This window comes from Hydra vulgaris, chromosome 04, assembly GCF_038396675.1.
Source record: "Hydra vulgaris chromosome 04, alternate assembly HydraT2T_AEP".
NCBI classification, from domain to species: Eukaryota; Metazoa; Cnidaria; class Hydrozoa; order Anthoathecata; family Hydridae; genus Hydra; species Hydra vulgaris.
The window spans coordinates 20,875,001-20,888,505 of record NC_088923.1 but is presented as its reverse complement, the minus strand read 5'-3'; the positions used below and the strand labels follow the sequence as shown (position 1 = coordinate 20,888,505).

The 13,505-nt window shown below is 27.4% G+C and overlaps 1 protein-coding gene across 3 annotated transcripts; it reads left to right on the top strand.

Annotated features, from left to right (window-relative positions):
- The first annotated feature begins 527 nt into the window (after window positions 1–527).
- LOC136079643 (uncharacterized) lies at window positions 528–3,531 on the top strand. Of its 3 annotated transcripts, XM_065795748.1 has the most exons (4): window positions 528–846; window positions 1,466–1,589; window positions 1,740–1,841; window positions 1,926–3,531. In XM_065795748.1, the coding sequence occupies exon 4, from the start codon at window positions 1,943–1,945 to the stop codon at window positions 3,416–3,418; it is 1,476 nt and encodes a 491-aa protein (XP_065651820.1). In that variant the 5' UTR covers window positions 528–846; window positions 1,466–1,589; window positions 1,740–1,841; window positions 1,926–1,942; the 3' UTR covers window positions 3,419–3,531. The 3 variants fall into 3 exon arrangements, with proteins under 3 accessions (XP_065651820.1, XP_065651818.1, XP_065651819.1); XM_065795746.1 differs by having other exon boundaries at window positions 1,740–3,531; XM_065795747.1 differs by lacking the exon at window positions 528–846 and having other exon boundaries at window positions 1,424–1,589; window positions 1,740–3,531.
- The last annotated feature ends 9,974 nt before the right edge of the window (window positions 3,532–13,505 follow it).

Sequence of the window (13,505 nt, the reverse complement as noted above, 5' to 3'; positions counted from 1 at the left end):
TTTTAAACGATTCAGTTACAACTTTGCTAATGTCTCATCGTGGTGCATATGAAACAAAAAAACCAAGGGGCAAAAAGTTGAACATTGCATCTGGGGTAGTTTTAAATGTAGTTGAAGATATTGAAACTGATCTTTGTTTCATCTGTGGAAAAGAAGATAATGAAGAAAGCGTTGAAATTAGTGAAGAAGAAGAGGAAGTTTTAATTGATTGGAGTGGTTGTGAACGTTGTGGTCGTTGGTACCATTCAAAGTGTTTGGAAAATGCCATGTCGACTGATTGCATTGTATGCCCAAAACTATAACTATTTTTTGAATTTTTTAAAAGACAATGATTTTAATATGATTTACTTTTACAGTTGTCAATAATTTAAACAAAATGAGAAAGATTAGCAATTGATTCTTCATTGTAGTTAATTAATCATTCTAGTTGTATCAGTAACTATATGTACATTTGAAATAGTTTATCAATAGTTGTTGTTTTTTGTTTTGTTTTTCGAAATAAAATTTTTTTTAATTAAGCAGCTTTTTTACATAGTTATACATTCATTTTAAAATTCTTGTTGTTGAAATTTCAACTTTTAAAATCTCAAGCTTCAAGTGTCCGGAGTCACCCCATTTCCCGATTTTGATTTTTTGATTTTTAGACCGTTTTTTAATGCTAATAAAATATTGGAAAGCTGAAAGCCAAAATTTCTTCATGTTCTTTATAATTACAGTGGTACGTTCAACAAAAATATTTCCATTTTGTATTGATTTTAATGAAACAATTTAATATTTTCTTCGAAAATTGTCCGAAGTCACCCCGGTTGACGGTACCTAGGGAACTGGATAGTGAAGATATCCAAGGTAAAATTCATGTTAATCTGTTTTTTTATGTATAATAATTATTATTAATTTCTAGTTAATACTTTGTTATATTTACAATCACACAGTTTCTTAACTAAAAATATAGAACAGATTTTTTTTTTAATACATGTTACTACAACATTTACTTAGTACATGTTATTAATACATATACATGTATTAAAAAATAATACATGTGTTATTAAAAAAACTTTCAGTTTTTCTATTGTATGCGTAGACTTAAAATGTATTTAACTTTATATATTATATATACAGCACGATTAGTATATGTATATACATATACTTAGTTTAAGTATGACATGCATGGAAGTATTTGAGTATAATATGTATGTATGTAGACTACATACATACTACATACATACTACATATATACTACATTGTAGTATATAAATATTAGTTATACAAAACATGTATATAAGGTTGTATAAGATAAACAACTAATTACTATTTATTTATTAACTATTTATTTACTGTTTACAGTGTAAGCTTAGAATTTAATTATATAGTATATATAGTTAAACTTACATAGTGTATAGTAAAATACCATTTAGTATGCTAAAATAATATCACTTACTGATCAATATTTTTTCCATTATTTTAGATTGATAGATTGCATCTTAGAAGATCATCAAATATCAAAGACATTGTTGATGAAATCAGTGCTTCTAATGATTCTGAACATGCAAAGTCTTCCAGACTATGTTCAACATGCTTTGGCTTTGTAGGTTAGAATTTTTTTATTATTGTTGTTTTATTTTTTCATATATATAATGCTTCATATATATAATGCTTCGCATAACAAAATTTATTGTACTTAATAAAATATTTAGTTAATTAAAAATTTTTTTCATTTGTTTTCAAACAAAAATATTTAGTGCAAGGAGTGGCTCATATCTGTACAGAGAGCAGAGCTGTGAACAATCTCATTGAAGCGGCAGAACAGCTTGGACCTAAATATTTAGAACGGGTAGCCTCAGGCAAGTATATTAAGCTGTTCTTTAATATAAATACATATTTAAAATTCCAAATAATAAACATATTTTATTTATGTATGTTGCCAGGTATACTTAAGCACAAGATGGAAGCTGAAAATATTTGTAGAGGACAGAAGTTTCAGTTGGCTACTCAAGGGTCTCCTTTGAACATTGTGGTTGGAACTCCTGACAAAAAAACTGACCGAATTGAGCTGAAACAGGTGTCCTTTGGTACTGTTATGGAGTTGGTTAAATCTCTTGAGCTTTCAAAAAATCAAACAAAGAATTTTTGTTCCAAATATAGATCTAGTATGGGAACTCAAACCTGTATTGAAGCGAACATCTTTGAAAAAATTGAAGCTCTCCATAACCGTATAGATGAATTTTACACTTCTAAAGAAGTAGGTTTTATGGATGGAGAAGAAGCCATTACTAGAACATTGGTTCATGTAAAAGATACATCTACATTTATACAGCACGTCATTACAGAAAGAGGAATGGATCCACATGACTCCATATTGAGAATAGCTATGGATTCAGGTCAGGGATTCCTTAAAGTTACTGTAAATGTGTTTAATCCCCTGGAAAAAACTTCTTCAGATTCAGAGCTAGATGATGCTGGAGTAAAAAGATCCTTTCTTATAGCAATTGTTGAGGGGGTTTCTGAAGCTATCGATAATCTTTGGAAGCTTATTGAGCCCCTGAATTTAAACGATGTAAAGTTTTACGTTGCATTTGATCTAAAATGTGCAAATTCAGTGTTTGGAATTAGTAGTCATGCTGGGAAATACAGTTGTTTATATTGTGAGGGATCCTGCACTCTTGAGCCTGGAATTAAACGAACACTTAGGTCATTGGATGATCATTATAACAACTTTACCCTTGACGGAAAGAAGAAGTCAAAAATGTCACATTTTAAAAATGTTACAAATCCAAGACTTTTGTACAAAGAGGAAGATCCTGAAACTCTTCTCGAAGAGTTGGTTCCTGTTCCTGAGCTCCATGTTCTAATGGGAATAGTAAATAAACTTGCAGTACTTCTAGTTAGTGTATGGCCTTTGTTTGAGAAGTGGTTACAATCAAACTACATCATGTTTCGAGGATACCAAGGCATAGGGTTTGATGGAAACAATGCAAGCAAGTTCCTGAAGTTGGTGGATATACTTGAAAGAGATATTATAAACAATGGAAAATATGACTTACTACCAATAGTAAACTGTGTTAGAAAGTTTAAATGCCTTCAAGCAGAAGCATTTGGTATGGTAGCAGGGGATAACATCAGCACTGCTGTTCTGGAGTTTAAAAAGTCCTATGCAGATTTGATTGAATACGTGCATGCCACATTTGAGGGTATCAAGCTCAGTGTTACATGGAAAGTTCACATAGCAGTATGTCATATACTTCCTTTTCTTCATTCTACTGACTGTGGCCTAGGAGTTTACTGTGAGCAAACAGAAGAAGCTATTCATCATGAATTCAAAAAAACATGGAATAGATACAAACGAAGAGTTAACCATATAGATTATGCAAAACGACTAAAATCCAGTGTTGTCGAGTTTGCATCAAAAAACATTAAATAAACTGAATAATTATATAATTTAATTTAATGTTTATAATTTCAAGTATATATTGTAAAGTATATTATTTATAGATTTAGACTTATATTATAACTAGTTAACATAAAGCTTTTTTACTTTGTGCTTTTATTTGTATAGGATAAGTTACACCTATTTTTAAATTTTTTTTTTTCAATTTTTTTTAACACCCTAGAAGTTTTAAATGTTATAAATAGTGTCTTCCCAAAATGTTATAAATAGTGTCTTCCCAAAATGTTAGAAATAGTGTATACCCAACTATTGAAAAAAAAAATCAGACCTAGGGAACATTTTAATCTGGTGGTCACTCAGGTCCACAGTGATAAGTATAGCTATTTTTTGATTTTTTTGTCTCATTTTTTTTTCGAAAATTCCAACACCCCAGAAGTTCTAAATGTTATAAATGGTGTCTACTAATGTATATCTAGCTATTGCAAAAAAAAAATTAGACCTGGGGAACACCTCAAACTGGCGGTCACTCTGGTCCACAGTGACAGACACATTTTAGTGATTGAAAGAAACTATCCGAACTTAGACTTCTGCTAACTTTTTTATTATTTCTGTTAAATTCATGTTACCGTCAATTTCATATTCAATAGAAATTAAAGACTGCACAGTCAATTTTGATTTATTGTAATTCTTAAATAGGTTTTAATCAGCTTAAGTTTAGAAAAACTTTACTCTCCTGAGGCTATAGTATTTGGCATAGTTTCTATAATTCACAGAGTCACATAGATTTGGAAATGCATCCAGAGCCACACATAGATTAGGAAACACATCCTGAGCCGCACATAGATGGGAAACACATCCAGCAGCCTGTTACTTTTCAAACATTTTAATAGTGACACATTTAATAGAAGTTTAAAACTTATTAAACTTTTCTTTCAATGACAACTATATCATCATTAATAACATTGAAGAATTCTATTCGATAACGTTCTTTTGGATCTTGGATAGGGTCATCAATACTTTTGTAAAAAAATAACCTTTTTTTTTTACATGGTCTTAAGAAATGGGTGTTTATAAACTCTGGTTCCATGTCTAATTCTTTTGCAAGCTCTTTCGAGTCTGAAATGCAACTGATATAGCCATTATCACAAAAATCTGCAAGGAATATTTGTGTCTTCTTTACTTCAGAAGAAAATTAAATCTGGTTTGCACTTCAGGCAAATCAAATTTTTTTCAGTTACTTGGTAAAAATATTTAAAATGAAATGATTTATGCAGAACAAAAAAAAAAATAATTTTCTTTTATTCTAGATCTGTCTCACACTGAGCAAATGTCGCTGACTATTCGTTTTGTTCAGATAGAACCAGAAATTGCCATAAAGGAACATTTCATTTCGTTTTTACCTGTAGACTGCTAAACAGGAGCTCATGTGACAAATATTTTAAATGAATTAAAGAAACTAGGATTAAACACGCAGAAATGTCGAGGTCAAGGTTTGCTTAATCGAACAAACATGAATGGTTGCGATTCTGGTATTCAAGCAAGAATTTCTAGTCTAGGCCCTTTGGCTTTTTTTGTTCCCTGTGTTTGTCATAATTTGAGTTTTTTTTTTTTTTCGTTTTTATTCAGGATTTGTACACCTTTTTTTATTAGAAAGCGATGGCATATTCTTAAAAATTGCCTTGAAAAATAAGATTTTACTCTAAAGTCACTTTCAGACACTCAGTAAGAAGCACGCATAAACAGTGTGAAAGCATTACGTTACCAAATATAGTACGCATTATATAAAATAATTAGTGGTGATTATTTTCCTGCCGATTGCTGAAATATTTCGAATTAAATTGAAAAGTTTTTCTTTCCTAGTTTCACTAGGTGTCTGGCATGAAATTCTCCTTCGTATTAACCTAACTAGCAAAATGATGCAAGCAAAAGATTCAGATTTAAAAATGACGGGTAAAAACAGAGCACTGCATTTTTAGATTTTAAATAAACCGACAAACGTCTAGCCACTTTTTCAACATTAGGAAGAACTTTAGTGTAGTAATAAGCAGTGAATTTTCAAGAATCTTTTTCATCTCGAGGGAAAAACTTTTCAATACGCACAGGACCTTATTTGACAAAACTTGAGCAATTGCGATCACTAAGGTATTCAGGCCACAGTCCAGGGTGATTGCCTAATGGCTGTTAAACAACTTGTTCCTGATACTTGGAAGCTACAATACCAAAAGTTACATTATTATCATTTTTTATTGTTTTTTCCAATATATTCACGCAAATTTACTTTATCAGTAGTTAGAATGTCACACTATCAACAGTTTTTCATCTGTATTTTTAAGTTCTACATAAGTAATAGTAATTACAGTGGAGGCATTAGTAACAATTCTTCATTAGTAACAGCCTGAGTCAAGAATATGTTATGCTCACTTTATAGAGATTGTTTGACAACTTTGCTGTCTACTGGATATAAAGATCCACTTGAAATTTCTCCACCAGTAAAATTATTACTATCAGTGATAGTAATAATTTTACTGATGGATATTTGTGATTGTACCACAGGATATTTTAAAATACTTGTTTAGAGCACCTTTTTGTTTACTAAGGAATACTGTTTCAATATTTTTTTTCTCTTCAGAGCACCAGATTCATTCTTTCGAATGAAAGTATGAATCTGGTGATCTGGCGACCATAACTAACCATTCCATCCACTATTTGAACTTTCTCTCATGAGTTTAATTAAGTTTTTTATAAGTTAACTTTATTTTGCCAAATCCCGTATTTTCTAATTACACCGCACAACTCCAATAAATCATCGACAAAGCGAAAAGCGAAAGGTTAATGCGAAAGGTTTATAAGCGAAAACATTTTAAAGCGAATAATTTCTTTATTCTTTTTTTAAAAACAAAAAACAGCCTGGTTTTTATCTTTAATTTTAAACGCATTAAATTAACTTTTTATTATAATTTAAATTAATGTTTTATCAACAATTTTATATTATTAGTTTTACTACTTTAAGTATATCAAAGTATATACTAAATAAGTTTTTTTTTTTTTTTAATTTTTTTTTAATAGATATAAAATATAGAAATATAGAAATATAGAAACCAGTAACTTTTTTGCTTCAACGTTATTCGCTTTAACGACCCTGAACCGAATTCGGCGTGGTTTAAAACTTCAAGATAAGTGTGCCCAAGTCTTGTGGTCACTCTTTACTTACTTGTATGCGGTAATTAGCGACTCTAATCTACTTAAAACGCTATTAAATTTTTTGCGCAAAATTTTGATGCTAAAATTATGAAATTTAATTTTTTGCCTTTTAAAAAAAACCACCGACAGTCGGTAAAATGCGAACTGCGAACCGGTAAATGCGTAAACTTTAGATCTCGTAAGTAAAAAATCGGTTATCCATTTCAGAAGAATATTTAATTCAATAATCTTATAATCAATATATTTAAATCAATAATTGTTTTAATGCATTAATCAATAAAACTGAAGTCCTTAAAAATATATCGTTTAAAAACAAATTAACAGCAAATGGAAAATAAAATATGACATAATTAACAACCATTAGGCTATGGTTTGAAAAAAAGTTCTTATTTTACCGGTTGCAGTTATTTTACCGACTACCCCGACCGCATATTTTGAAACCCTATACAGGCTCAGAATAGGCAGAAAAATGAGCAATCTGATTCGCTGATTTTGAAAGAGAGGCAAGTGCGATTTTGTTGAAAAATATAATTAAAATCAAAACAAACAGATTTTTGAAATAAATTTCAAAGTTATGATATACTAAGTTTATCAATACAAGTCATGTGTTACTATTAACACAGGAAATTTTTTTTTTTTTAGTACTCTTCAGAGTATTTAAAATGTATCAAAATCTATTTGTACAAGAGAATTTTCACTCGTAAAAATTTTAATAAAGTTTATCTTGGTGATGAAGATTTTATCTATTGTTAATTTTAAGAAACGAAAAAAAAATGTGTTGAAGTAAATTTGAAAAAATCTACAAATGTGTTTCTCTTAAAATATGCCCTTGGCCTTAAAGCATTCTCAAATACATAGTTTATATAAGTATGTTGTACGATACTAATAGTGAAGCACTTTAGCATACAAAGTTTATATGCAGTTTTACGTGACTACTGGTGAAGAACTTTATTTATAAACTGATTTACATGTTTATTATAAAGAGTTGAAAATTAGAGTTTTTTAAAATAGAAAATTTGTACTAATTGCAAAACTAGCTTACATGTTCCATGTCAATATATGAGCTCTGAGGAGATTTTGTTTTCATGCTTTGTTTCAACCATAGTTTGGAGGAGGCTGATATATTTTTTTATTACGTAACTTTAATAAAACATCGTGTTAAACCATTAAAAACTTTTTTTAAATTTATAAAAATTTTGGCAGGCTGCATTAAGTTATAAAATGTTTGAAAATTTAACAAAAGAAGTGATATTTATGTTTGTCTACAGAACAGTAATTTTTGTACAGTTTCATATAAACACTGACATTAAAAGCAAGAAAAAGTATTGAAGTCAAATAAGTTAACCAAATAAAAGTGGATTATGGCATAAATAAAAGTAGATTATGGCAAATGATTGTGGCATTTTTGTATTGCAGTAATTGAAAGAAAAAAAGATTTAAAAAACTAAACTAAGTGGTTAAAATCAATCGTTTTAATGAAAAAAGAGTAATAAAAAAAAGAAAAGAGAATTATCAAAAAAAAAGCTATTATAAAATGTGTTTTGTATGTATAAACTCTTGAAATATTTCACTTGAATTTGCATGTGTGCAATTTTGCAAGATTTCTAAATGTGTTTCTCATCAAATATAATGTCCGTGTTTTATAAAGCATACTCGATACAAAGTTTATATGCAATTGCACCAGACTTCTGGTAAAGTACTTATAATATGAAAAGTTTAAATTTTAAGCTGAGGTAGAGGTTGTTCTAAGCTCGTTACTGCATCTTTATACCAACTTGTTAATTATAAACAGTTTAACATTTAAAATTTTGGAAAAAGAAAATTTTTACAGATGTTTTGCCAAACTAGCTTACATGTTCCATATAAATCTATGAACCCTGAAGAAGTTACTGTTCAACCTAAATTTTGAGAAGGCTGATAAGGCGTACATCAATATTTTTCTTTATATATATTATATAGGATGAAAATTGGATATTAATCTAATGGAAATAATTTGAATAATAAATTGGATAAAAATCTATTGGAAAATTTAACAAAAAAAGTGATATTTGTTTTTTCACTGAACATTAAAACTTTACTGAGTATTAAAGTCAAAAAATTTAACCAAATAAAGGTGAATTGTGGCAATTTTTGTAATAAAAATAACTTCATCAAAATTAGCTTTTACATTTGAAGTAGCAAGTTTTAAAAAAAAGTTATTAATATTACATCAAAATAAAACATAACACATCTCTGTTTTTATATTAATAAACAAGAGATATTCACAGAAATTTAAAAAAAGAACACTTGTTTTTATTGGTTATATTAAAAATTGCATAATAAAACTATGAATAAAAATTGTAAATATGAAGTACATTTTATTTAAGATTTTTTTTCTAATTTTTTTAGAGCAGACATTTTCTTTTTTTTCTGGAATATATAATGTAAAATAAATTATTAGCATTATAAATATATAAAATTTATCAAAGTTTGCTGCTTTATTTAATATTATTTACCATCAGTTGCTATTAAAGGATACACATTTTATATTAATTATAGAATACAATAACAAGTATTTTGTTCAGGTTAAAAGCTATTTATCAACAAACATGTATTGAGTTTTGAAATTGAAATAAACAACAACATGAACTTGCATGTTGGCAATCTTTCTTGTTTCTACCTTTTTACACTTAGTTTTTCATAAAGGTGTGCTAAGTTGAGATTTATTGCTTTTGGTAATCAGTTTACTATATCAAAACACACTTGTGGACATCAGGTTATAGATTTTTTCTAATAGCTTATTATGCTGCAATGCTTTGTGATCTTTTATTACTATACATTACCAAAAGATATCTAAATTCGCTCTTGCTTACAATTGCTTTTAATTTAAGAGTGTTGCAAATCATCTGGGCTAGCTATAACAACCAATAAGCAATATTCTCAAACTTTTTTAGTGTTGTATATAATTTATATATGGGAGTAATAAGTGTAAAGTTCTAAAAAGAAATTAGGTTATTTTTTCAAAATACTTTTCTTGCTAAATGATTGAATAAATGGGAACTTAATTTGAAAAAAAATTATACCAAGTTAATAATAGTCTATTGATATTAGTAGGTAAATTTTAAAACTGTTTTAAAAAATCTATCGTATGAGAATCACAGCATAGTCAAGTTTCACCATCTGGTTAATAGTTTGTTACAATGGTTGTCTTTTTTATATCTTAGAATTATAAAAACAATTAGAAAAACAAACTAATTTTTTCAAATCTTTATTTTTAAGAAAAAATTCTGAAAATCACGGATGTTTGAGTTGTGAGGGTTTGTATAAGTATTTGTACTATATTTCACAAAATTGGATAGAAAAATCATATTTTTTTTTGCTATTATTATTTGGTTTTATATGAAGTTACTCAAATTCACTTTTATTATTTAAACGTTTTTTGACATTGGTTCTGATTTAAACATACGCGCAAAAGCCTCTCTTTCAAAATCAGCGAATCAGATTGCGCGAATTTCTGCCTATTCTGAGTCTGTATAGGGTTTCAAAATATGCAGGCGATTCAGTAAAAGTTTTTGAGCCTTTTGAGTTTATGTATCCTTTACAACCAAAGGAGTATCATGTTGTCTGTTTTTGCCGTAGTAATTATTAGGCTTTGACAGGCTTTTTAAACATCTTTACATTTAAAAGTAGCTCAACTGTCATTTTAGCTAGACTTAACAGCCACCACCGTAGCGTAGTGTCAGGAAAAAAAAGGTTACAAAAGAGTTATAATTAAATATATATATAATACATGTCTATATATAATATATGTCTTTTGCGAGTTTTCCTTCAACTATACCCCTTCAACTATTGCCTACGATGACTATTTGATCGTTGGTGATTTTAATCTCCCAAATAAGAAGTGATCTAATAATGGTATTAAATCTTTCAATCCAAAAAATTCTAACGAGAATGAATTTTGGAACATTTAACTACTTTCCAGACATCTTATGGTTCCTCAAAAAATATGTCGGACTTATTATTTACCTACATCAATAATTCTATTTTAAATTTGTCTCCTAATGCTATATTAGGTAATAACACTGAGGTTCACTTTAGTAATACTTGGAGAATCTTAGTTTCAGAACCGTTACCCAAATACAAATCTCAACTGTTTAGCTTCAACAAAGGTGGTTATAATTCAATATCAAACTTTATTGCATCAATCGATTGGGATATTTTGTTTCTACACAAAAATGCGGATCAAATGTTCAATATATTCATTTCTTAAAATCGTACTGCTTACAAATTTTTATCGCCAAGATTAAAAAATAAAAAAGTATGATCCTTGGGTTACTCCACATATTAAAAGCTTAATAAGAGCAAAAAAATTGGCTTGGCTTAAAAACTGCTTAACTTAATAGAAGAATAAAGATCTCAAAACAAATTACAATCGTCTTAATTGTTCCGTTAAAGCTGAAATATATAAAGCAAAAATATTACATGAAAAGAAATAATATCAAAATCTCAGAACAAGCCAAAACTCGTCTACAAATACATTAACAACTAACTAAAAATTAAAGATAAAATTCGTTCTCTCAAAAACGTTTCAGGGAATATTACTAAAACTCTTCCTGATATACTTGAACTTCTGAACTCTCAATTCAATTCTATGTTTACTCTTGAAAGCTTCGAAAATTTTCCATTGTTAAATAAAAGTGAAGTTAAACCTAAATACAATTATAATAATAATTTGGATTTCTCTATTGCAGATATTATTAATGAACTTACCAATCTAAACCTTTACAAATCTTTGGGACCTGACAGCTTCCACCCTTTAATACTTAAAATATGTGCCAAAAACTTCGCAATTCCGCTTACAAAAATCTTCTATGAATCTTTTAATTTTGGAATAGTTCCAACTCTCTGGAAATTAGCAAATATTAGTCCGGTCTATAAAAAAAGGAGACAAACTACTTCCTGAAAACTATCGACTTATTTCACTAACCTCGGTTGCGTGCAAAATCTTTGAAAAAATTGTAAAGAACAAAATCTTAAAGCACACCAACGATAACAATCTGCTCTCTTCAAATCAACATAGCTTCCTTCACCATAAATCTGCGTAACCAATCTAATAGAGATTTTTGATATTACTTCGTTTTTCCTAGCATTGCACCAATTTATAGATTTAATCTACCTTGACTTTGCTAAAGCTTTTGATTCCGTACCTCACAACAGACTTATGTTAAAATTAAATCATTCGGAATAAACGGCTAACTACTACAATGGATTAATTCCTTTTTAGTTCTTCAAGGTTCTGTTCTCGGCCCGCTCCTCTTTATTCTTTTTACAAGCGATCTTGCCCAACTTACTGAAACTTCTGAAATATTTGCCGACGATACTAAACTTTTTACTAAAACTTTATTGCAGACTAATTTCGTTGATCTGCTGTATCGTCTACGCTTGATATACGAGTGGTCAAACACTTGGGTACTTAAATTAAATATTTCAAAATGCTGTGTTATCCATTATGGTAAAACCAATCCTATGTATAGTTACTTTTTGCAAAATATCCAAGCTATAAATGAAAGCCTAAGAAACTCTTCTAAAGAACGCGATTTAGGAGTCATTTTAAACCTCAAGTGGAGGTTAAAAATGACTCCTAAATGACACATATTCAATTAGTTGTCTCGAAATATTTACAAATTTTAGGTATGCTAAAAAAGACATTCACCATCATTGATGAAAAATTGTATAAATTATATAAAGTGGTTATAAGACCACACCTTGAATATGCAGTGTCTATTTGTATTTAAAAACTGACGCAGTTTTGGTTGAATCTGAAACATATATATATATTTATAATATATATATATATATATATATATATATATATATATATATATATATATATATATATATATATATATATATATATATATATATATATATATATATATATATAATATATATATATATATATATATATATATATAAATTAGTAAAAAACACTTATCTAACTTTTATCTTCGACTTGAAGTTTCACCATTGCTGGATCATCAGGAAGAGTTACTAAATCTCAAAAAAAATTCAATTTATAGAAAAAAATATTTTACAGGAAGTTATAAATTATTATAAAAAATTTTTAATTACTATATTTTTTTGTTAAAGGGAAGTTACAGAAAGTAATTATGAAATAATTTTCTTTGGAATGGGGATAGTTTAATTTGGTCATTTGTTTTTATAATTTTTTAAGAGGTATTTATTTTCGTATATATATATATATATATATATATATATATATATATATATATATATATATATATATATATATATATATATATATATATATATATATATATATATATATATATATATATATATATTTATATATATATATATATATGTATATATATATATATATATATATATATATATATATATATATATATATATATATATATATATATATATTTATATATATATATATATATATATATATTATATATATATATATATATATTTTACGGCTACAACTATAATAATAATAGTAATAATAATATATAATTTTACTAAATTTATTATATATACATATATATATATATATATATATATATATATATATATATATATATATATATATATATATATATATATATATATATATATATATATATATATATATAAACTAATAGAAAATCACTTTACAAATTTTTTTTTTGAGTGATTAGTAATAGTAATATATTTGAAAAAGAAAAAATGACAAATAATAAAAAACAAACAAACAAAACCAACGAATTATTCAAAAATTTATGGTTTGCGAAATATAAACTTTAAGTAAAAAAAAGCAATTGTTATTTCATAGCAAGTAAGTTGATATCAAAATTGAGAAATAAGGAAAAAAGATTGCTTTCATTTAATTAAAGTTTACATTTATGTTACTTTAATTAAATGAAAGCAA